Consider the following 26,688-nt stretch of genomic DNA (forward strand, 5'->3'; position numbering starts at 1 on the left):
TATATTTGACTAACTGGAGTTTCAAATTTTTTACCTCCATAATGCTGCCTGTTTCTTCAATATGTTAATTTTCCCGCATTATAAAAAGAGTCATTATAGCAAAATGGTTAAGAGCACAGACTCTGGAAGCAGACTGCTCTGGTTAATTTACTACTCCACTTACTAACTGTGTCTTTGGGCCTGCATTTAACATTTCTGTGCCTGTTTCTTCATATGTAGAATGGAAGTGATAATAGCAATACCCATCACAGTTGAGAGGATTAGTTGAGTTAATATGTGAAAAGCTTAGATTAGTGCCTGGTACACAGTTAAATGCCAAGTAAACGTTAACTTTATGTAGTGTAAGATGCCAGCATAATGAAGTTTGTAGGAAAATTGTGTTCTGAAATCCAAAAAAACCTAAATTCTTTTCCTAGCTGTTCAAAGGAATCTACTATATGCGATTAGCTAACTCTGTTAAATATACAGTATCTGTGCCTATTTACCTAACCTATTGATTGGTACTTATATTTCTCTCAATGAATTCTAACTGATTACAATTAAGTTAACTTTCTTGAGCATTCAATATTTAGGTTGCATCCAAATCTATGCTAAACTTATTGTTAAAGAAGGCCTTTAGCTTCTCTCAGTATTTCCTTGGTTACTTCCCATTTCCACTTTCTTCTTAAAATGCTACAATCAGTAGGTTGCTTACTTACTTGTGATGTTAAATTTACAACTCCTCAGATGAATTGGCAAGTAATCATTTTACATAAGACACATTTGCTTTATGATTGACCTTTAAGGGAATCTTTTGCCTCCAACTCCAAAGATAGCTGATTCCCTAGACTGCTTCAAACTGTACACTAACCATGAAATTTAAGGGAATAAAGGAGCATTAATACCTCCTAGCATCATTTTTTTATTATATTTATTGTGTGATAAAATGAACACATTACATATTTCTCCCTAGGATTGTGGCATCATCTGTATTATGTGTACTTGGATTTCATTCAGCAAATACTTACTAAACATCTGCCCATGTGCCAAGCACTATTCTTGGTACTAGCAGGAACTGAACATTCATCCTTTGCATACTAGGTTTACCAGTTAGCACCTGTATGTTCTCGTTTGAGTGCCTAAATTAATTCAGCAGAATCACAGAATGCGATAGAACCTCAGAGAATACATAGTTCAACCCTCTTGTTTATAGATTTTTAAAATCTGTAATCCTGGGATGTAAGATAATTTCTCTAAGGTCACATAGCTAGTTAGTAGCTTGGCCTGCATTTTGTTTTTCTTTCAGTTATTTATTCAACAAATATTCTCAAATCTTTTATATTGAAAAGGTCAACAAAGATGCCAAAAGACCTCTAGCAGCCATCCTATTTTTCTCACTATTGTTTTTGGTTTTTGTTATTGTTGTTTTTAATAGATCTTTATTGGAGTATAATTGCTTCACAATACTGTGTTAGTTTCTGTTGTACACCAAAGTGAATCGGCCATATGCATACATATATCCCCATATCTCCTCCCTCTTGCGTCTCCCTCCCACACTCCCTATCCCACCCCTCTAGGTTATCGCAAAGCACCGACCTGATCTCCCTGTGCTATGGTGCTGCTTCCCACTAGCTAATTATTTTACATTCGGTAGTGTATATATGTCTATGCTACTCTCACTTCGCCCCAGCTTCCCCCTCCCACCCTGGGTCCTCAAGTCCATTCTCTATGTCTACATCTTTATTCCTGCCCTGCAACTAGGTTCATCGGTACCATTTTTAAAATTTTTTTTTGGATTCTATATATATGTGTTCACATACATATTGGGTATATGCCCAGTAGTGGGGTTGCTGGGTCATATGGTAGTTCTGTTTTTAGTTTTTACAGTCAAACTGTTTTGAAAGAGTTGCCTTCTTTCTCATCTCCTTTCTACCCATTGCGGTTTGACTTTAGCCCTTTTAATTACTTTGAGAGTGTTCGACCCAAGGTTACTCACAACCTTGAGTTGCTTTATCCTTGCAATACTTTCTAATCCTTATCTTGTCTTTTGGTAACATTTGTCATCGTTAAACTATTCCATTCTTTCTTCTTTTTTTTTTTTTTTTTTTTTGGCTGCGTTGGGTCTTCATTGCTGCACGCAGGCTTTCTCTAGTTGCGGGGAGTGGGGGCTACTCTTCATTGAGGTGGCTTCTCTTGCTGCACAGCATGGGCTCTAGGCACGCAGGCTTCAGTAGTGGTGGCTCACAGGCTTAGTTGCTCCACGGCATGTGGGATCTTCCCGGACCAGGGCTCGAACCTGTGTCCCCTGCATTGGCATGTGGATTCTTAACCACTGCACCACCAGGGAAGTCCTTCCATTCATTGCATCGGCAGGCGGATTCTCAACCACTGCGCCACCAGGGAAGCCCCTTACATTCATTTTAAACTGTTTTCTTTCCTTACCTCTGGGATGCCATGTTCTGGTTTTGTTCTTACTTCTCAGACCATTTCTTAGATTTCTTCATATGCTCTTCTTTCTCATCCATCTGTTAAATGTCGGTGTTCCCCAGGATACTTTTGTCAGCCCTCTTTATTTACATATTCTCCTTTAACAGTCTCATCTACTTTCATTGCTTCTACTGCCAGCTAAATACAGAGGACTCCCAAGTCTCTACTCTTGCTCAGATTCTTTACCATGGACTTTGAATTCATCCAACTGCCTACTAGATGTCTCTAGTAGCATATCTTTCAAGGATCACAGATCATCATCTCTAAAGCCAAACTTGTTACCTTAGCACTTGTTCCTGTGTTCTATTTTGGTGCCTTATACCGTAAGCCATTTAGTAGGCAACTACCTAGAAATTTAGGTGTAACATCAACATCCCCTGTTCTGATTAGTTCCTAAATTCTATCAGTCCTGCTGCTTTAATTTCTCTTCACTCTATTTACATCTTTTCTGCCAACATTTCATTTTCAGGCCCTCATTTTAGATTATTCCCATGGCCTTTGTTAATACGTGATGAATTGTGAATAATGATTAGAAGCATGAGCTTTAGAGTCAGATAACCCTAGGTATGGCTCCTTACTCTGTCACTTAGAATCTATATGTGCTCTGAACTTCAGTTTCCTCATCTGTAAAATAGGCGTATTAACCACTTACTTCATAGAGTGATTGTGAGACTTAAATTTATGCCCCTTAGAACACAGTATTTGGCACATAATAAGCCCTCAACAGAAGATTGTATTTACTCTTAACTAGCCTCCCTATTTTTTTTTTTTTTTTTTTTTTTTGGCAGTACGTGGTCCTCTCACTGTTGTGGCCTCTCCCGTTGCAGAGCACAGGCTCCGGACACGCAGGCTCAGCGGCCATGGCTCACTCACCTAGCCGCTCCGCAGCATGTAGGATCTTCCCGGACCGGGGCATGAACCCGTGTCCCCTGCATCAGCAGGCGGACCCTTAACCACTGCACCACCAGGGAAGCCCTAGCCTTCCTATTTTATATCATTCTCCCTTCTGCTTAGAATATGATTCTTTAACATAAATTATTAGCAACTTCATGATAAAAATCCTATTCATTAGTTCCTTTATTGCCGACAGGATAATAGCCAAATAATTTAGCATGGCATTTTAAGTACTTTCCATTTAAATGGAAAATGGGTCCTCTTTTTCTCTTCCGTTTTCTCTCACCACTCTCCTCCCTGTTTGTGCCTCAACTGCAATAAATTAGCAGTCTCTCCAAAGCACCTCCGGGCTTTTGAACATTCTTTGCCCTCTGGAACACCTTTCCATATAGGTAGATAATTTTTAGTTTTTCAGAACTCAGCTTACATGTAGTCTTCTTTGGGAACCCTTCTGTGACTACTTTTGACTCTGGGTTAGGCTTTCCAACATAGCACTCCTTACATTCTGTTGCAGTTGCCTGTTCTCTTGTCTATTTCCCCTCATGCTTTGTGAGTCTTTGAAATTAAAGGTCAAGGAATGTTGAGGTTTGGTTGTTGGATGTTCATCTGCAGGAACATTAAAGGTACTGGAGGCAGTGTCCTTTTTACTACTCTGCACAAGATGATCTTATTCCTTCTTCTGAATATTGTACTCATTTTAGCAAAAGGAAGTATGTATAATTTTTAAAGTATCATTATTTGGGATGTGAAGATCCCAAAAAGGAATAAGTACGGTCATCTGTACAAAATAGAGTAGTTTAAAGAATTTTAGTTTCACAGAGTACTTTTTAAAAGTGATTTCTACATCAGCCTATGCTCATTTAATTACTCTTCATTACTATTTTAAATATTGATATCATACTGAGTCATCTGCATGCGTCTTGCTCATTAGTCAGTGAAAAGAATGTGAACTCTGATATCAGACAGTCCTATTTCAAACACTTGCTAATAATAACTACTTCTTCTAATCAATATAAATATGAAATTATGTAACAGCCCTCATACCAGTGCCTGGCACATTATAGGTACTTGATAAATTTAAATTTCCTTTTATACTTTTCAAATGTTTCATTTCAAATATTATATGGCCATCTGATTAAATCCTATTCACCCATCCAATCTTAGATTAAAGGCCGTCTTTCTATGAAGCTGCCTCCAACTCAGCTCTTTCTGCTACAGAGTTAACACCAAAAAATTAAACACTTAATTACTCTCTAATTGGTCTAACTCCCTACTAAGATGTTAACTCTTTGAGAACATGGACACTATCTTAAAGTTATCTTTTCCCCTTGACATTTTGCAGAGTCCTGAGAATATGGGAGTATGTGTTTATTGCTTAATTGATTTTTTTCAGTATGCTGCTGCACTCTCACTTTACTGCCAGCTAGTATTTGCTATAGGAATGACTAAAAATTTTAATATCAGCCTGAGTAAACCATATTGATAAAGGAAAATATGTTGGAGGAAATCATACTGAGCATTCCAAAGCTAAATAGAACTGAGTATTCAGGATTATCAGTTTCGCTGACCCTTCCATTAAGATAACTAGGAAATAACTATATGATTTGGTTCCCAACAATATATTTGGTTTTATGAATTTCCTTAACAGTAAACTAGTTTGGCTATTTTCCACTTATTATTTCTTCTGGATCAGTTTTCTAGGATATTGTAATTCATGCTTGCAAATTTGAATGTGTCTTACAGGAGGATTTGTTGGTATTGAGGAAAACAGTGAAATCCTTTTTGGCTGTTTGCCAACAGTGCCTATCTAATGTTAATACTCCAGTGAAGGAACAGGTAAGAAATTGTCAGTTAAGAGCTCTCAATAAAAATAACTCAAATGAGTTACTGAAGAACAGTAAGAAGATGTAAATTTTTTTCAAGAAGATGTAATTTTTTTATGACAGTTCTTAGCATGCAGGTTTATCCCTAACATTTGTGGCACCTGGGACAAGAATATAGATGTCTGAATATTTAAGTTATAAAGTAAGCTAACCTGTTACACGTCTTTGTACCTTGACAAGTATACTGTCCAGGCCAGGTTCAAATTTAGAATTCTTGATTCTTAATTTTTGATACCAGAACTTGGAGGGTTGGGGAGCTGGCATAGGGTCCACCTTCTCTTCTCACCTTCAGCTCTTTCCCACACCAGGTAGAACTCCTCACACGTGCATATGAACAATTCAGCCCACATATCCAAACTATCAACATCACTTCTTCAAACAGCTGCTCCTTGATTACCCTGAGGCCTAGGAACACAGGGATGCAGTGTGTCTAGGAAAGATGCCTGTGCACCCCCTGGTAGCAGAATCAGGTCTGTGAGGGCAAGGAATTCCTGAATCCCTGTACCTGGGCAGTGATGTAAAGTAGGGGTGCAGGTGGGCATATCCCATTGGTCCAACAGACTTCTCACCCCTTGGGAAGGGTCGTAGACCAAAGAGGGTCAAAGTGGAGCCCAAGGCAATACCATTTCCGCAAAGTGATTTTGTAATCTATTTAATTATGCTGTTCTATTAGGAAATAACTTTTATAGAAAAGATATACCTTTTCCATATCGTTTTTTATTATGATGTTGGGCTAGAAAATGAGTCTATATCTAAAAGAGTACAGCAGTACTTACCCTTTGCTATCTCTTCTTACAAATAGGTTATCCAGGTCTCTTCTTTATTGAGTTATCAGCATCTAACGTAAATGGGAACAGAAATGGTCTTTCCTAAACCTTATTCTCTAAACCTTTTGAACTCAACCAGTGCTGTCTAAAAAGTACCTAGCTCAGGACATTTAAGCCAAAAATTCAGTGTTTCTGCATCCTCACTGTTTGGTGACATGCAAAAGTATGGCCTCAGTTAAAAATATATATTTTCCTGGATTCCTTTCATGTTCTCCTCTTTTCAAGTGACTCAAATAATGTAATTCATGGTTGTGTACTTAGAGCATGAACTGCCATGAGTCTTGCTGGAGGTAAACAGCCAAGTATACAGCCATCTTCAGATACCTTCCAAAATTATGTTTTCCCATAGAAGTCAATTTTTAGAAGGGAGTGAGTGGATTGTTTTGAGGTATCAGAGCCCTCAGTTTCGGTTATTCCATAACAAAATCTTTCAGTTTCAATAAACTAATACAAGTTTATTTTGTACCATCCATTAAATAGGATAAATTTGGCAACATAACTATAATACTTTCTCTATGGGGAAATATATTGAAAGTTTCTTTATGTGATTACATTTGTTGGGAAGCTTTCAGTCACTGGTTTTTATGTGAATGATCTTGAATTCAATTTTAACCTACTGTTAAAAATTTTGTTTTACAATAGATTTTTTAAAGAAGAATCCAAAATAGGAGCTTACAGATTTAGAGTACTACATTGTAATTCGTTGAATTATACAGTTTGTCTTAAGCTTTATGCTTATTATTTGATTATGCAGTATAAGATTGATTTGTAACATGTCATTAATTTATTATATCAATTTTGTATTTCCAGAGTTTAGTTTAACTCATTTTTTATAAGTTCAAGTCAAAAATCTCTTAATCAACTTTTGAGTTAATACAGCCAAGTAAAAGAAATAGGTTATATTTAGGGGGGTGGAGAGTCTTAAGTATGACTAGTATGTAATGAGACAAAATAATTTTATTCAGTTTGGAAATTAAAATTAAGTAGCTGCAATTTGAATATCAGAATTTCTATTATGGTACTGTTATTGAGCTGTATTTAATTTAGTATATTTTCATTAACATTGATTTGTAGTTACAGCTACATTTGTACAATATTTTATTGATGAATTTCCTTTGCATTCCAGGCTTTCATGTTACTCTGTGATCTATTGATGATTTTCAGCCACCAATTAATGACAGGTGGCAGGGAGGGCCTTCAGCCTTTGGTGTTTAATCCAGATACTGGACTTCAGTCTGAACTCCTCAGTTTTGTGATGGATCATGTTTTCATTGACCAAGATGAGGAGAACCAGAGCATGGGTATTTGTAGCTATCATTTTGTCAATATTGATCTTGTTTTACCAACCTCAAAAGATATGAGAAAAAATTTCAAATTCAATCCTAAAAAATACTATAATTTCTCTCTTTAAAAAAAAAGTTAATACATTCATGTAGTTCAGAAACCAACAAGAATAAAAATATACACAGTGAGGTGTCCCTGCTTTAACTTTAACATAGTACCTTAAAGATCTTTCCCCATCACTACATACAGAGCTTCCTTATTCTAATAGCTACATAGTATTTTATTATTTAAATATAGCATAATTTATATTATTCATCTCATATTGATTGACATTTGGCTAGTTTCCAATCTTCTGCTATTATAATCTATGCTATAATGAATAATTGTGTACATTCGTCATTTCCCACATGTGTAAAATGTATATTTAGGATAGATTTTTTTTTCTAATTGAACTGCTTCCAGGTTCACAATTTTTCTAAAGGAAAGCATCTGAGATCCTTTCTGCTTCTGAGTAGTGATCATATATTACTTAAATTAACAAAATGTGACTCTAAGATACTAAGTGCTAAAAGAATGTTGTCAAACCTCACCAGTCAAAATTGTGCGGAGCCTGCAGAATGAAAACTTAGTAAAATTAGACTGAATATAAATAATTATAAATAAATATTATATAGGTTATTTGTGAAATAGATAATCTCTAAGATCTGTGGCATATCAGATCCACAGATCTACCTGGTGCTATTAAAATGTTCTTTATTTAATAGAACATTTTAGAAAATACTGGGCTATGAACAAAGGATCTTTATTTTGAGCTCATATTAATCTCAGGAGATAAAATTTACCTTCTACTTATCTTAAGCAAAAAGATTTCCAACTTCTCAAAGCATTGATGCTTCACAGCAGGACCAGTTAATAGAAAGGGAAGAGAGAGGTTGAGAGTAAGTTTTTTTTATGAATATATACATGCAAAGAAGGGAAGGAAGAACACTGTCCCTAAATAAGGGCACGCCAAAACATGAGAGGGTCAGTACAGAGCCTGAAACAAATGTGTTAACTTTTATTGTCTATGGCCTTGTGGAGAAATTTTTCTTGGGATTAGAAATACATAAGCCAATAGGGCCTGAGAATCTAAAAATTGAGGAATAAAGACTACTTGTTTGAAAGCATTTGGTAAGGTTTTGTTTAAAAAAATGCATATGTACGTTAACATGGTTTGCAAAATATACTTTCTCAGCTTACAGTGTAACCATGTTTAGGACAAGAACTGAAAACTAACTCCTCCATATAATTTCCATTACTCCCCATTTATTTTTCTAAAAGAAAACTTTTTCCCTGTGTCTTAAATTTCTAGAAATTTCTTCTCTGTAGAAATACATTAGCACATAAGGAATATTCAGATAAGAGAAGACAGCATTTTAAAGGTAAACAGAACAACAGTATTATTATGACAAAAGTATCAGAAAAAAAATCTATATGGTTCGTTTACCTTACTCAATCTTTGCTATGACAGTCTCCTAGAAGGCAGAAACCTTAGTGCCTACTAAGTGTTTAATAAATGTTTAACTAAATATAGCACCCTAAAATAATCAGTATAACTAACAGTTTTTATCCCATCTAAAACTGAATTTACCTGTTTGTAAAGTTATAAGCTGGTTTTTTATTATGCAGATTGTCTACATTGTTTTACCTTGGATAAAGGGCCAAAGTTCATAAGTAATTTATTTTCTGTGGTTAGAGGGTGATGAAGAAGATGAAGCTAATAAAATTGAGGCCTTACATAAGAGAAGGAATCTACTTGCTGCCTTCAGCAAACTTATCATCTACGATATTGTTGACATGCATGCAGCTGCAGACATCTTTAAACACTACATGAAGGTATAAGTTTTACAGTCTTTTTTTAAACGGGTAAAAGGATATTTATTTATTAAGATAGTAGTTTCATATTCTTATTTTTCTCTTTCCACTTAAGTGGCAGAGAAGTTTGCAATTAAAAATGAAAGAATGATAGGGCTTCCCTGGTGGCGCAGTGGTTGAGAGTCCGCCTGCCGATGCAGGGGACACGGGTTCATGCCCCGGTCCGGGAGGATCCCACATGCCGCGGAGCGGCTAGGCCCGTGAGTCATGGCCACTGAGCCTGCACGTCCGGAGCCTGTGCTCCACAACAGGAGAGGCCACCACAGTGAGAGGCCCGTGTACCGCAAAAAAAAAAAAAAAAAAAAATTAAAGAATGATGAATAAGCTAAAATTGACAGCTCTTACCTAAATATTATTGATGATTTTCTGACATATTTAAAATTCCTTTCTTTTTTATATATGAGCTTTTTATCACTCTATACTATTATATCAGTTCCATAAAGTAGGAGTTGCTTACATTTATATGAAAGAATGCCTTTTTATTTTCATGAGGCCATGGACTCTTAACAGAAGAAAGCTAACTCTCTTCCCTATGAAATCTCTTCAGATATATTTATAAGTATGCCTACTACTGTGTTGCCAGGCACTCAAGTTACAAAGATTTTTTAATTCCTGCTCCAAAGTGGTCTAAAGCTGGAAATAGTCAAGTAATTAGACAATTGCATTTATACAGTATAATAGAGGTACATATAGGGGTTCCTGGAAATAAATAAAACAGATACCCCTCTCTTAAAAAATATGAGGGTTAATGAAAACTGCTTAGAAGTGCCTTCTGAACTAAGTCTGAGATGATAAGCATAAATTAGCCAGTCAAGCAAAAAAGTAGTGGGAGGACTTTTAGGCAGATTGGACTTCGTGTACAAAGTAAAGGAAATGAATTGTTTGGGGGAAATGCAAGTAATTTGATATAGCAACATAGATTGCTTATGAGAATGGAGCTAGAGGTAAGATTTAAAGAAACTAACAGGGTAGACCTTATATGCTGTGTGAGAACTTGGGATTTTTTTCCTGAGGGAGGTAAAGAGATGTCGAACGGATTTATACCATTCTTTATATAACAGGATTTTGATAGGTAGTCACCTTCCTGGCTGCTCTCCTTTCCAGAAGCTGCATTTTGTTTCTGAACCACAAAAAAAGCAGTGCTCAAAAATCTTTGATATAGCCTAAGAGACACACTTCTCAGTTTATGTATTTTGGCCTTGTTCTTATGTCAGAGACAGTATTTTATTTTGCCCATGTTCAGAATATTGTGTATTCCATTGATTCACATGTTTATGTCCAATTCTAGTTATGACATAGTCATCATATTTTGCTAAACAACTGCAATGTGATGAGCACTGTGTTAGTAGCCAGAGATTTAAATAAGACATGATTTCTGCACTAAGGAGGTTACAGATTAACAGAGAAACAAATGTAAACATAATATAATATAACATACTAATAATGAATAGCTGCCTATGTTCTATGCCATTTATATTTGAGACATGTTCTAAAGCTTTTACATTATCTTTGTTGATTACAGTAACTCTGTGAGTTAGGAAATAATATCATCATTTACAGATGAGGAAATTAAGGCTCAGAGAGGTTAAATAACTTTCGAAGATCCACACAACTTTTTATTATTATTTATTTATTTACTTACTTACAGACTGCGTCGGGTCTTAGTTGCGGCATGCAGGATCTTTCGTTGCAGCGCATGGGTTCTTCATTGCAGTGCACGGGCTTCTCTCTAGTTGTGGCACGCGGGCTCCAGAGTGCACTGGCTCAGTGGTTGCAGCGCGAGGGCTCCAGAGCGCATGGGCTCTGCAGTTGCGGCACACGGGCTCTCTAGTTGTGGCGCGTGGGCTCAGTAGTTGCAGTGCGCGGGCTTAGTTGTCCCGCGGCATGTGGGATCTTAGTTCCCTGACCAGGGATCGAACTGGTGTCCCTTTCATTGCAAGACCAATTTTAACCACTGGACCACCAAGAAGTCCCCACACAACTATTAAAGTAGCAAAAACTGGCATTCGATTTTAGGTTTGCCTAGCTTCAAAGCTTAGCTCTTTCCACTAAACCATAAAGCCTCATCATGATTACTGTAGTGATAGATGTGTAAATTACAAAGCAAGCACAAATAGAGACTTAAGTGAGCAACCAGAGAAGGCTTCCAAAAGTAATGTCAAAACGGGGTTTGGTTAGATGAATATGAGCTTAATATGGTTTTTCCTTGTCATCCCTTAGCAGTGCTGTCTTGGTTTCAAGAAATAAGCTTTATCATCCTTAGCAATTTTTACACTCCTCTGTTCTTTCTAGGCTTTAATCTTTCTGTGAATATTCTAATAGTTGTTTGCTATTCTTTATTATACATCCTTGTCTATTTGGCTTTTTGCCTCATTTCTCTATGTGATCATTAAAAATCTGAATTAAAAATCTGAATTGTTGATCTACCTGTCGAACCACTTTAGTGTTCTCATATATCTTTCTCTTTTTATCTGCATTGAGATTTTTTTTTTTTTTTTTTTTTTGGCGGTATGCGGGCCTCTCACCGCTGCAGCCTCTCCCGTTGCGGAGTGCAGGCTCCGGACGTGCAGGCCCAGTGGCCATGGCTCACGGGCCCAGCCTCTCCGCGGCACGCGGGATCCTCCCAGACCAGGGCACGAACCCGTGTCCCCTGTTGCGGAGTGCAGGCTCCGGACGTGCAGGCCCAGTGGCCATGGCTCACGGGCCCAGCCTCTCCGCGGCACGCGGGATCCTCCCAGACCAGGGCACGAACCCGTGTCCCCTGCATTGGCAGGCGGACTCCCAACCACTGCGCCACCAGGGAAGCCCCAAGATAATTTTTAATTGCACTGAAAGGATGATTCTTTCGAGACATTTCCCCCTTTTTTTGCTTTCCTTTTTTTTTGCACCTCACATCATGGAAGTATACCCATCTTCTTGAAGATTTTAAAAATCCAGTTGTCAAGCTAATATACTCACTTCTTTACATAGGTTATAGGTTTTATGCTCTAGCTTGGAAGTAACATCCAGATTTAATGGTCTCAAAGTTTTTCCTAATTATTTACTCACAAGGAAAGCTCTTTAAATCCTGTGTCCAAAAATTGAATTATAAAGAAATTAGTTGAATTTTTCTTAATCACTGTTGAAGAAGTCAGTGTTTTTATTTTTTATAATGGTAAAATATAGACATGTTATGGGGGATAATGAGTGCACAAAAGTATTCAGTGAAAACTTAAATCTATTACTGTAATCTGCCCTTCCCCTTATTTAGGCCTACTCCCCAGAAGTAAGCAAGCGATTTTAATTGTTTTGATTTTAGCTCTTTACGATGTTTCTGTCAGAGTTCTATTTCTTTTCTTTTTTTTTTTTATATTTTAGTTCATTTTATTTTTTTTATTTTTTTTTAACATCTTTATTGGAGTATAATTGTTTTACAGTGGTGTGTCAGAGTTCTATTTCTTGATTTGTCACCTTTTAAATCTATTGAATCCATGTTGTAAAGAGTGAGGAATTTTGCTCACCTATATCACTTCTCCTCTTGGAATTACCAATTTTTTAGTTTTATTATTATTAGTTATTTCATAATTTTAAATATCAAATGTGTATTCCTTTAACTTTAGACACTCATTAGGTTTTTAAATGAAAAATTAAACACCTCTGTACTCACCTTTCCATTTCTTTCATCAGCCTATTCTTTATCTCATTAAATATCAACAGTTTTAAAACTATGTTTTTTTTCTTTTTCTCACAGTATTACAATGACTATGGTGATATTATTAAGGAAACACTGAGTAAAACCAGGCAAATTGATAAAATTCAGTGTGCCAAGACCCTCATTCTCAGTTTACAGCAGGTAAGAAATTTGAAGGGAAAGAGATGAAGAGTAGAATTAATATTATTGAGCACTTCCATGTGCTTATTATTGTGTGCTAGGTATCTTACCTCATTTAAATTAGGTCATTACATTAATACATTACTATGGATACTTTCTGGTACAAAGATGTGTTATGTGTATTTTCTTTAGGAAGACAGTCCTATAGTTCACATTTCAAATAGATGAAATCCTAAGGTGATCTATTCTTAGACCAGATGAAATGCCAAATTGGATATTTTAAAAGTAATCATTTTTAAAGAAAAAATTTAAAAATACATTTTTAAAGTATTTAATAAGGGAAGGGGCAACAATAGTATCCAAAGAAGAAAATATGTCACATGTATTGCCTAAATAAGATTTCTAGAAAATGCCTAGAATTAACGTAGAGATGGGAGAGTTGGGGATGGCTGTAGGTATGTATGTATATATTTAGCCTATGATAAAGGTCAGTGGGGAAAGGATCGGGCCTATTCAATAGGTAATAGCCCTACATAACATGTACCCAAAATAACTACAAGGTGGATTACATATAAATGTTAAAAATTAAAAGTTTATAAGAAAATAAAAGGATATTTTTATGTCCTGGAGTAGGGAAGTCCTCAATGTAAAAAATTGATTATATATATATATACTTATACAGATTTATACATCAACCAGCACTCTGAACAAAATTAAAAAAACAGTGACAGATTGTGGGAAAATATTTTTAATCATACATAGCAAATCCTACAAATCAGTAACAAAGGTAAATAAATCCCATAGAAAAGTGAGCAAATGAAAAGCTACTTTTCAGAAGAGGAAACTTTAAAAAGCAGTAAACACATGAAAAGAGGCATAACTTAATTAATAATTAATATAATACAGATTGAAACAAGGAGACATTTATCACTGCCAAATAGACTGGCATGAATTAAAATGATAGATAATACCAATGATTGTTAAATATGTGGCAAGAAAAGGTCCCTTGTGAAAGCAATTGCTCTTACCTTCTTGGAATATAATTTTGCAGTATATTTCAAAATTTAAGGTATACATTCCTTTTAAACCAGTATTTTTGCTACTTAGGTATCTATGTAGATACATGCAGGTGTGCACAAAACGTATATGTGAAAGATGATGTACTGCAACAGTCTGTGTAATATTGCAAAATTGGAAATAGTCTAAATGTCCATCAACAGAGGAATGGTTAAATAAACTGATACTCTGAAGTAGCTAAACAAGTTTCAGGATAAAACATATAGTACAGTACCATTTATGTAAAAGTTAAAACTTTATATATGTAATATATTAATGTGTCTAAATTAGTCTAGAAAACTTTCAAACTTTAACATTGATTATCTTTGGAGAGAAGAATGATATATAATGGGAAAGAGAAAAGAGAACTTTTACTTTGATATTCGTACAGTGAAATATATTCTTTGTAATTTATTTTAAATGTAAAGTTTAAGGCTATTGTGTACAATTATCTGTGAAAACATTTTAAAGTTTAAGAATTTATAAACAATTATCTATGTATAAATTTGAAAATCTCTGGAAGAACTGCTGTTTCTAGTCATGGCAGAGTAAGTAGTTTAAGCTGGTCTGTTGCTAAAGAAACCTAAAATAGTAGACAACATAATTAATAGAAGATAAGAGCTATTTCAATGAAATGGTGTGATTAAAACTGTATTGAGAGATTGGGAGATGAGGAAGTGAAGAAAACAAATGTAAACAATACTCAGGATCTTTGTGTAAAGAGAATGAGAAAAACGTGTTGGTAGCTGGCAGAGGAGATGGAATTAAGAAGTTAGGGTTGTTTGTTTGATTTTTAAGATGCATGCGTCTAACAGAGAGGAAATAGTTAATGGATTCAGGAGAAAGCAGTAGCTCAGGACCAAACCACTAAGTAGGTAAAGGACAGGGAGATTCAGTACATAAGCAGGGAGTGGCTTTAGATGAAAGCTTGGGCTATCCGTCTCTCATAATAGAAGGGAAGGCAGATAATCTAAGTGTCTGACTTTGATGACAGGATGATGATTGCTTTTATATTCTTTAGTACTCCAGAGTTTTGTTTCTGTTATTTTGATACAATATATGTAATGTCTATGTAATTATAAAACCTCTTCACTCAGTTTAAGAATTCTTTTGTATATTTTGTTATTGGGTGGGAAAAATCACCCCATATATCTTAATGGTCTTCTTTTACATAATGTTCTTGTCTAAAATGCAATAAGTGAAAAAACAAAGTTCTGAACCCTGTATTTCATATATTAACATTCCTGTGAAAACAACAAAAAGAATACATAGATGTTTATGAATACGTAGTATATTTTTGTAAACATATTTCCTTTTCCCAACCCAAAATGTGTTCCATTTTGGTGAAAAAGAAATTCCAGTTTGTATTTAATCACACAACCAGCATGAAAATGAGCTCAAGAAATAGTAGATGACTTGGAGAATGGGAACAGTGTGGCTACTGTTAGTACAAGGAGGGGAATATGTATTTTACCATATGGCTTTTAAATATTTTTAAATTATATTATTCTAACAATAAATAAATATTTCTTAACTATAGGTTTTTTCCTCTTTTTTTTTCTTTCTACCAGTTGTTTAATGAACTTGTTCAAGAGCAAGGTCCCAACCTAGATAGGACATCTGCCCATGTAAGTGGCATTAAAGAATTGGCACGTCGCTTTGCCCTTACGTTCGGATTGGACCAGATCAAGACACGAGAAGCAGTTGCCACGCTTCACAAGTGAGTGAGCTAAATAAACACTCTGTTATATACAGTCTGGTTTACTGGAATTTACCAGAAACAACTATTATATGACCAATTTTTAAAGTGACAAATGTTAGAATTTTCAAGTTATGAGAACTTTAGAGGTTGTCTAATCTAGTGATTCTCAACCAGGAGGGTATTTTTAATTTGAAAAGTAGTTACTTACTTCACAAATTTTTTCATCTTATAAAGTATAGAAAGGAAAGTTTAACAAGATGTTCTTATCTGGTCTATTGGTGAGAATGTTGTGGGAGACATAGGTTTAAAAGCACTGTGCAACTTCATTTCATAATGGAAACCTCATTTCATAATGGAAAACTGAATGACAAAAAATTTTAAGTATCTTACAAAAACTCAGACACCTGCTTGGTACCATGACCAACTCTAAGAACCAAATTTTCTAACAATCTCAGTATCTTTCCAGGCAGGGTATTCTGTTATCTCTAAAAGCTACACAGGAATTTAGCTTTGTGGGTGTTTAGCTATTATTATTTTTCCCAATATAAGTTGTGAAATATATGTTCACAATATATGTTGTTTTCCACTGTAAATAATAAAATTAAATATTATTATGCAACTATGTCATACAAATTAACATTATTTTACCATTTGAATTTCTCAGATTTTACTACCTTCAGTGATGATTTTGCTGCCTTCCCAACTATTTTTGAAATTCTAGTCCACTGAGGAACTATACTAGCTATTTGGAAAAATAAGACAATATTTTCTTTTATTTCAGGGATGGCATAGAATTTGCCTTTAAATACCAAAATCAGAAAGGACAAGAATATCCGCCTCCTAATCTGGCTTTCCTAGAAGTACTAAGTGAATTTTCATCTAAGCTTCTTCGACAAGACAAAAAGACTGTGTAAGTTGCACGTTGCAGGACAAGTGGCTTTTATCATGACACCATTATAATTTTAAATGTTTAATTTTTGAAAAAAATCATCTAGATATAATTACTCTTGATAACTTAGGCTCTGATAGGTTGTTTTAGGGCAGCGGTCCCCAACCTTTTTGGCACCAGGGACCGGTAACATGGAAGATAGTTTTTCTATGGATGGGGGGTGGGGGTGGGGAATGGTTCAGGTGGTAATGTGAGCTATGGGGAGCAGCAGATGAAGCTTCGCTTGCTCACCCGCCGCTCACCTCCTGCTGTGCGGCCTGGTTCCTAACCAGACCCAGGGGTTGGGGACCCCTATTTTAAGGGACTATAATTTTCTTTCAAACTTTTATATAGTTTTTCTTTGATTGCTTACCTTTCAGTACCCTAGAATTTGCAAGTGGAAATGATTTCTTATTCTCTAATTCAAAGATCTATGAACACTGCCTTAACTATTGTGGAACACTTTCTTCTTTCCTTTTATATTAATTATATTTTAGTTTTATTTTGTTTTTGACTTGTTTCAAGAAGATTGAAGGTCCATTTCTCTTATAGTTTTCTTCAGGATGCTGTTCAAGTCTTCTATTTTCTTTTGTTCAGTTGTTCTATCCATTACTGTAAGTGGGGTATTAAAGTCTCCAACTATTTTTATTGAATTGTTTTCTCCTTCAGTTCTCAGTTTTTGCTTCATGTGTATTTTGGGGCTCTGTTGTTAGGTGTATATATGTTTATAATTGTTATGTCTTCCTGGTGGATTGACTCTTACTTATCACTATAAAATGTCCTCCTCTGTCCCTAGTAATTTTTCTCTTAAAGTCTATTGTGTCTGATACTAGTGTAACCACTCCAGCTCTATTTTAGTTACTATTTGCATGGTATAGCTTTCTTTCCATCCTCTCACTTTCTGCCTTTTTGCCTTTGAATCTAAAGTGTGTTTCTTGTAGACAGCATATACAGGCATACCTCAGAGATATCGCAGGTTCACTTCCAGACCACCACAAGAAAGCAAATATTGTAATAGATAAAGCAAGTCACCTGAATTTTTTGGTGTCTCAGTGCATAGAAAAGTTATATTTACACTCCACTGTAGTCTGTTAAGTGTGCAATGGCATGATGTCTTAGAAACAGTGTCCATACCTTAATTTAAAAATACTTTACGGCTTCCCTGGTGGCACAGTGGTTGAGAATCTGCCTGCCGATGCAGGGGACACGGGTTCGTGCCCCGGTCTGGGAAGATCCCATATGCCGCGGAGCAGCTGGGCCCGTGAGCCATGGCCACTGAGCCTGCGCGTCTGGAGCCTGCGCTCCGCAACGGGAGAGGCCACAACAGTGAGGGGCCCTTGTACCGCCAAAAAAAAAAAAAAAAAAAAAGTAAAAATACTTTATGGGCTTCCCTGGTGGCGCAGTGGTTGAGTCCACCTGCCGATGCAGGGGACACGGGTTCGTACCCCGGTCCGGGAAGATCCCACATGCTGTGGAGCGGCTGGGCCCATGAGCGACGGCCGCTGAGCCTGTGTGTCCGGAGCCTGTGCTCCGCAATGGGAGAGGCCACAACAGTGAGAGGCCCACGTACTGAAAAAAAAAAAAAACAAAAAAACTTTATTGCTTAAAAATGCTAACCATCATCTGACAATGCAGTTACTGCAAACCTTCAATTTGTATAAAATGTAGTATCTGCAAAGCACAGTAAAGCAAAGCACAATAAAATGAGGCATGCCTGTAGTTAGATCATGTTTTTTCTTTTGAAACAATCTCTGCCATAATAATTTCTATTTTTTATATGTCTGTGCCTTTATTTTTTCCCTCATTTATTGCCTTCTTTTATATTAAATGGCTATTTTCTAGTGTAATATTTTAATTCCTTCAGAGACCTTTAATTATATTTTTTAGTTATTTTCATAGTTGTGGGTATGAAATACCATCTGCTATCATTTCCTTACTCTAATACCTCTTTGCTGTCACAACACTTTTTTTGTGTACATTGTCAAATACACATTTCTATGTTATTGTCCCAGTGACAGAGCAATGCATAGTTTTATACAATTGTTTTTTAAAATCAGTGAAAAGGACAAAAGATAAGTATATATGCAATTATATTGTCCTTTATAACTACCTGGTAATTATCCTTCAGCACTTTGTTTTTTTCCTGTAAATCCAGATTACTCTCTGATTTGTTTTTAGCCTGCAGAACTTCCTTTAGTATTTCTTGTAAAAAGCAAGTAAGCCAGCAACAAATTCTCTAAGCTTTTGTTCATCTGAGAGTGTTTTTATTTCATCTTTAGCTTTGAAATATAGTTTTCTAGATAAAAGATTTTGGGTTGATAGCGTTTTACTTTCAGCTCATTGACTATGTTATCCTGCTGCCTTCTGGCCTTTACTGTATCTGATGAGAAGTCAGCTTTTAAACTTATTGGGAGTTCCCTTGTGTGTAATGAGTTACTTTTGTCTTACTATTGATACTTTTCAAGGTTTTTTTAATCTTTGGCATTCAACATTTTCACTGTGATACATCTGGTTTTAGATCTCTTTGCATCTATCCTGCTTGAACTTTGTTGAGCTTTGAAAATGTGTAGATTCGTGTTTTTCATCAAATTTGGAAGTGATTAGCCATATTTCTTCAAATTTATTTCTACACATTTCTTCTCCTGGTACTCCCATTATACATGTCAGTGTACTTAATGAATCCCACATTTCTCTCAGGCACTGTTCATTTTTCTTCATTTTTTTTTTCTCTCTGCTCTTCAGATTACATAATCTCTATGGATACGTGTTCAAGATTACTGATTTCTCTTCTGCCAGCTCAGATCTGTTGAGCACCTTTAGTGACTTTTTAATTTCCATTGTTGTACTGCAGAATTTCCATTTGATTCTTTTTTTTTATATTTCTATCTTCTTATTCATGTTCTCTATTTAATGAGAGATAGTGTTATTATACTTTTAATTCTTTAGACATGGTTTTCTTTAGTTCTTTGAACATATGTATAATAATTGCTTTGCAGTTGTGGGCCAAGTTTCTATTGCTTGGGGTTTTTTTTCCTACATATGGATTACATTTCCCTGTTTCTTTGTCTCATAATTTTTTGTTGCAAACTGACCATTTTAGATAATATATTGCATATGTGATACATTGTAAAATAATAATTTAGCTACTCTTGATATTCATTCTTTATCCTCCTAGAGACAGATGTTGTTGGTTGCTTGGTCATTTATTTGGAGTAACAAACTCTGTGAGGTCTGTTCTCTTGCAGTATGCAGCCTCTGCTGTCCCTACTCAGATCTTTTTTTTCCCTTGTTTTTTATTATTTAGCCTGTGTCAGCCCTTTATTAATCAAAGGTTGTGCTTAAACCTCCTTAGCAAGTTAGATTTTTACTGTTGGATGTGGGTGTGGCTTTTGAAAGCTGCTATTACAGTTCAGGGTGTTTACTTTGCCCCATGGTCAGCCAGGGGACTGGCAGCTTAGAAGGTCCCTCTCTGATTGCTCCTGAGAAGGGCAGTCTTGGGCCATGTACAGTCTTCCAGGCTAACAGGAAAACATGTGATTTAATTTATTTATGTTATTTATTTTAACTTTAATTTTTTAGAGCAGTTTTAGGTTCATAGCAAACATGAGGAGAAGGTACAGAGAGTTGCCATCCCATAGACCCCCCCTGCCTCTACACGTGCATAGCCTCCCCCACTACCAACAACCAACACCAAAAAGGTTGTTTTGCTGGGGAGAGGGTATGCCAAGCTCCTCACACCACCATTCTAGAAATCCCGCCCTGGTTTGAACACTTTAAAAGAAAATTCAATCTTTTTGAGCCAGACTTCTGATTTTTTTTTTAACACGTATTTAAAAACAAAGAAAGGAGTAAAGGAAGAAATACACATACACCCTTAGTAATACATTTGCTTGTTTAAAAGTATTCCAGGAATTTGTGAAGCAAAACCTTAAATTCTCAATCCCTCTCTTTCTAAAGGTAACCACTGTTAATAGTTTAATGTGTGTCCTTAAGGATTCTTCAGAACCTTCAGAGAGAGAGAGAGCCTCAGGTTATGAAAAAAAATTAAATAAGTGATGCATAAACTGCTTCCATAAAAATGACTGCTTCTTTTGTGTTTCTAGTCACTCATACCTAGAAAAATTCCTAACGGAACAGATGATGGAAAGGAGGGAGGATGTATGGCTTCCACTCATCTCCTATAGAAATTCGTTAGTCACTGGAGGTGAAGATGATAGAATGTCCGTGAACAGTGGAAGTAGCAGCAGCAAAACCTCCTCAGTAAGGAATAAGAAAGGACGACCTCCACTTCACAAAAAACGAGTAGAAGGTAAGTGTGCCTTTATACTATGAGGCAAATAGTGTGCCTGATAGTATCAAAGTAAATAAAGTGGTAAATAATCCATTGAAGCAAGATAATACTGTTAAGCACATTATTTCCTTGTATGTTTCATATACACTGAGAGGTTCAGCCACAAAGGTTGTAACAGACAAAGTGGGACAAGAGCGGGTCAAGAAAAAGAGCTTGAAAAAGCATTGAGCACAGAGAAAAAGAGGAGACATGAAGGTTTATAAAACTGATCTCCTTACCATCGATCTCTAATATATTAAAATTTTAAATAAGACAGTCATCATGTTATTCTATCAATATGCATCCTAATATAGGAGAGATTTTGGTAAGTTAAGGATGGAACTCTGCAGCACAATGAATATACCAGAACAACTTTCCATTTCCACCACTTGGTTGGATAATTTATTTTTGTATATTAAATTAGTGATGGCCAGATCTGGTGTGTTTTTTTTGTTTTTTTTTTTTTGTTTTTGCGGTACGCGGGCCTCTCACTGTTGTGGCCTCTCCTGTTGCGGAGCACAGGCTCCAGACGGGCAGGCTTAGCAGCCATGGCTCACGGGCCCAGCCGCTCCGCGGCATGTGGGATCTTCCCGGACCGGGGCCCCTGCATCGGCAGGCGGACTCTCAACCACTGCGCCACCAGGGAAGCCCCAGATCTGGTTTTTTAACCCTCATAGGCTATGGGGAACAGGGAGTTGAACTGTCATGAAAATGCGATCAATAATAGATATTCCTATATCCCAAAAGACTAACGATTGCTTTATTAAAACAAAGCATTAGTCTTAAACTAAGAAAACTCAAAGTAAAAATGCTTATCTCCTCAAATAATCTTGCTCCATCTCCATGCTTCTCCTAATAAAATCTCTCCAAAGCAAGAAAGGACAGTGATCTGAGTCATGCTCTGTTGCCCCTTTTCACAAACGTCTGTTTACCTCTGCTGCCTAAAAAATAGTGACTCATCAAAGACTTTGCTGAAATCTGTAGCAAAATTAATTAGAATTTAAGTCTAATGTTTCTTTCATCATTGGGGAGGCAGTATTAACTATTGATGAAGAGCACAAACTCTAAATTCAGAGTTCTAGAATTCAGACCTGGCTTTCTCGTTTTTCAGCTGTGTAACCTTTGAGCATGTTACTGAACCTCTCTAAGCCTCAGTCACTGATCAGATGAAGGATGATCTGAGTATCTATCCTGTTAGCTATTGTGAATATTAAATTAGATACTTCCCCAAAAAAAACTTAGCACACACACAGTGATTACTTAGCACAGTGCTTGGCACATAGGCAGCATTTGATAAATGTTAGCTGCTGTTGTCAGAATTTTGTCATCATATAGTAATGCCTCTTTTCTTGCATCAGTCAGTAGATTAGGCTGAATGTATATTTAGAAGAGAATAAAAGATTTGAAAATATTTACAGACTTGATGGTAAAGTTTAAGATTACCTTTCAAGTTTCAGCTTTGGGGCTTAAAATCTTTTTGGTCCAGAAAATGAAAATACAAAACCCTGTCTTTACAGTATAGGATCCTGAACTGTTCTCTAAAGAATGATGCTCAGTCATTTCCTTTTGGAAATGTCTTCTAGAGCAGCCTTTTTATACATCTATTCCTCTATCTGTATTTTTTTTCTGCTCACAGCTTTTCTTAAATGTAATGGTCATCTTAGCCAGCGTTCATCAAATCCTTGCTATACCAAGAATGTGTTTTATGTGCATTACATCACTTAATCATTTATTTGACTAATATTTGTAAAGCACTTAGGTCAGTCCCTGGCACATAATAAATGCTGTATAGATGTTTTATAAATCAATTGAGTTCAACAGTTTTATCCAGGTTTTACACAGAAGAAACCAAAGGCTTAGCGAATTTAGATAACCATTTATCTATACATTAATGGAGCAGTTAGTATTATCGTCCTCAGGACAGAGAAGCATATATGGACCAGATAACGTAATTTGGTAATCATTAAATTGCAAAAAAGAAAACTTGCTCCATATCAGTTTCAAATTTACGAAATAACTAATGTAAGTTACATGTCCAGAATCCTTAAGCAACAGAGTTTCATCTGTTTGGAATGAAGATGAGAGAGCTTTGCAAGAAGTGTTTTCATTGAGGAATCTTGAGGGTTAGGAGGATCTCTTCAAGAAGAGTGAGTTCCTTCTGAAGTTACTCTTTTATTCAGTAAGTCTTTACCAAGCACCTTCCTAAGAACTGTACTAGATGCTGGAGATTGGGTATTAATTCCCAGTGAAGAAAGGGAGACAGAGAAGCAGGCAATTTCAGTTCAGCATGGTGAGTGCTCTGATGGGCCAAAAAGGTTCTCTGGAAACATACAGGGAGCGACCAAACTCATAATGAATCAGGGAAAATTTTTCTGGAAAAGATGACATGTAGTAGAAAGCTGAAAGATAGATGGTTTACCAGGTTAAGAACCTAAATGAAACCATTCCTGTGATCATAAAATTTTAAGTGCAGGGGCTTCCCTGGTGGCGCAGTGGTTGAGAGTTCGCCTGCCGATGCAGGGGACATGGGTTCGTGCCCCGGTCTGGGAAGATCCCACATGCCGCGGAGTGGCTAGGCCCGTGAGCCATGGCTGCTAAGCCTGCCCGTTTGGAGCCTGTGCTCCGCAATGGGAGAGGCCACAACAGTGAGAGGCCTGCGTACCGCAAAAAAAAAAAAAAAAAAAAAAAAATTTAAGCACAGCAGAGAATAAAAGTTTTGAATTAAATGTTGAATGAAAAGTGGTATGAATAAAAGAAGATGTAACATATCTTTGCTGAAGAGATTCAGTAGTGAGCTTCAGATCAGTGGGATGACCTTAACCTGACAATAGGTAGGTATTTCCAGGAACAGAAAAGCCTATCCGGAACATACATGCGTCTGACAAAATTTAGAAACCGGAGAATACACTGGGAGAGAGAGAATGCTTGATAGCAAAGGAGGAGCCTCACATGCACATGTCTCTGAGACTTATTGGGGGAGGAAAAACAATGGGATTCATACTACATTTTGTGATTAAAATTCTTCAGAAGGAAACAAATAGCAGTAATACTATTTTTTAAGTCTTCCCACATCAAGAAAATGCAGTTGACCTAGAACAGTGGGGTGAGGGGGAGCATTAGGGGCACCATCCACCTACGGAGTTGAAAATCCGTATCTAACTTTACAGTCCATGTACTTGGTTCCGCATCCGTGGATTCAGCCAACTGTGGATCGTGTAGTACTGGAGTACATACTTATTTTTAAAAATCTGCGTTTAAGTGGACCCATGCTGTTCAAACAGTATTGTTCAAAGGTCAACTGTAATTTAGAATTTTGTAGGTAGAACTTTATAATTATGTAATATTTTATCAGGATTTAGATATGCAAATAATGCTATAAATAGTAATTTAATCTGTTCAAATCTTTATAAATTGATCTTTAGAAGAAGGAAAAAATAGTTCCTCGTCTCTTGAAGAAACTTAAATCTAATTACAGAGATAACATATACACACAACAGATCACCTGCCAATGCAGGACAGTGTATAATTAAGCCCTAAGTGAGCAAGAATGATTTTGTTTCCTCTAGAAGCTAAAAAAGAATGGTAAGTGGGGGCTGAGTGGGGTGATCAGAGAAGACTTCCCTAAAGAGGTAGAAGTTAAAGGCATGAAATCAGTGAGTCCCTCAATCCAGCCCCGCAAGTATAACCTGGCCAAATAGTTACTTCTCTGGTGACCAGTGCCTAATTGTGTAACAGGATTTGCTGATTTCTCAGTAAAGGCCAGCCAGATTTTAAGTGCTGCTGCCTGGGGCCCCTCGAAGACCCAGTAAATAGGCCTTTTATTGCTTGAGCAAGAGGAAGGTTAGAGGGGTCTCTCTGGCTGGCCACATTCTTCCCCTTCTATAGGGATGGAGGGACTTGGAAGAGATGGTAATGTAGGGTAGCTAACATTTGATGTTTACATACATTACCTTATTTAAGCCTTACAACTCAATGAGGTCAGTTACCGATATCCCCTTTTGTATATGAGCAGACTGAATTTTGGAAATTTAATAGCTTATACAAAGTCACACAAGTGAGTGGTGTAACTGGAATTCAAACCTAGGCAGTCTACTCCAGAGCCATGCTCTTTAAATCTATGCTATAACTTCTATCAGAGTTCATTCCACCCAGGACATTCTGTGACACTCATTAACTGGAATTTTACAGATGAAAGTCTGGATAATACGTGGCTGAACAGGACTGACACCATGATACAGACTCCTGGCCCCCTGCCAGCACCACAGCTCACTTCCACTGTACTGCGAGAGAATAGCCGGCCCATGGGAGAGCAGATTCAGGAGCCTGAGTCTGAACATGGTTCTGAACCTGACTTTTTACACAAGTAAGTAGTAAAAAAATTGTTTTCTTGGCATAAAACCTGCAACTGTTAAAGTAAGAAAAATTATTTCATTCGAGCATATTGTTTTCTCAGTTAATGAGAAAACAAAACCACAAATAGAGTTTAAATAACTTATATTAGGAGATGTATAATAAGTCTGCAAACACTTGTGGATCTCAGTTCCTCAAAGTCCAGAGACCTATAAATGCATGGTGTCTTACTAAGTGCTGATTTCATTTGGAGTTTGCAGATTCATTGGGCAGGTCTGTTTCTTCTGAGATTTGCCAAGAACACATGCAGGTTTACTTCCTTGGCAAGAGAGCCTAGAAGAGTCTCTGCTAAGGTTGTTCCTAGTCTGAACACCAAATAGACTATTACTTTTATCAGCCATTTAATTAATAGTACTTTGTCTTGGTTAAGTTTATATTTTAAACTTGAACTGTTCATAGACTAAGAATTGTTAAAGCAGTGATAAATTCTGAGAATAGTGGTCCTTTCTGTAGGAGAATCAAGCTCTCTTACCTTTTACCGCAGTAGCGATTAAACTGTTTTCTAGTACCACGGCTCTGAAAATCTTGGAAAAGGCAGGGTGATGGCATGACTTTTGCTTTGAAAACCTTAACTTTTTCTTTGTTATTTTTCATTCAACTTTGAAAGTCTCTAAGCTCCTCACTTGTGTTTCTGTTCATATTAGAGTAATGCTGTGAATTACTCTGATGGGTAAGAGAGAATTCTCACTAGAACTCAACAAATTTAGCAGGTTGAAAATAGAAAGGGGCAGTGTTAGAAGAATTCAGATCCTGGGTTTTCATAAGGAATCTTTGCTCTGAGGGTCTGCCTTCTTCAAAGGTGAAAGGATCATCTTTGTCAGCCACTGCATAACTGGGCCATCTTAGAGGGTAGTTTGCCTTATGACCAGCACTCCCACTCCATTTTCCTACTGGGGGAGGGGGGGTATCCTCCTTATTGGAGACTTGCTTCCCTGACCTTACCATGTCAGTCCCTCCTGGGTGTGGTCTGTCATCTTTTTGCTGCTATAGATTTATAGGTTGAATCAAGGTGGTAGCCTAACATGATATAGATAGCTGCTTCGAGAGAACTTTATGTGGCAGATTTTAGCTACCAAAAATCGTTCAAGTTTCCATTCTATAAAATTCCCAAGAGTCATGTTGATTTTATGCAAGTGTCCATGTACCAGTAAGGATAGAGTACAGGTGAAGATTTGGCTCAGCA

General features: G+C 36.6%; 1 protein-coding gene across 4 annotated transcripts in view; it reads left to right on the forward strand.

The window, feature by feature from the left end:
• STAG1 (STAG1 cohesin complex component) overlaps nt 1–26,688 on the forward strand; it is a 459,692-nt gene that overhangs the window by 427,501 nt on the left and 5,503 nt on the right. For 3 of the 4 annotated variants that reach the window (XM_028489469.2, XM_024131796.3, XM_055088101.1), the window contains 8 exons: nt 5,104–5,196; nt 7,197–7,371; nt 9,090–9,229; nt 12,999–13,100; nt 15,707–15,855; nt 16,619–16,747; nt 20,869–21,074; nt 25,284–25,458. In XM_028489469.2, the coding sequence (XP_028345270.1) occupies nt 5,104–5,196; nt 7,197–7,371; nt 9,090–9,229; nt 12,999–13,100; nt 15,707–15,855; nt 16,619–16,747; nt 20,869–21,074; nt 25,284–25,458 (1,169 nt within the window). The remainder of the gene's footprint in view (nt 1–5,103; nt 5,197–7,196; nt 7,372–9,089; nt 9,230–12,998; nt 13,101–15,706; nt 15,856–16,618; nt 16,748–20,868; nt 21,075–25,283; nt 25,459–26,688) is intronic. The other variant, XM_024131797.3, reaches the window with a different exon arrangement.

This window comes from Physeter macrocephalus, chromosome 1 (genome assembly GCF_002837175.3).
Source record: "Physeter macrocephalus isolate SW-GA chromosome 1, ASM283717v5, whole genome shotgun sequence".
NCBI lineage: Eukaryota > Metazoa > Chordata > Mammalia > Artiodactyla > Physeteridae > Physeter > Physeter macrocephalus.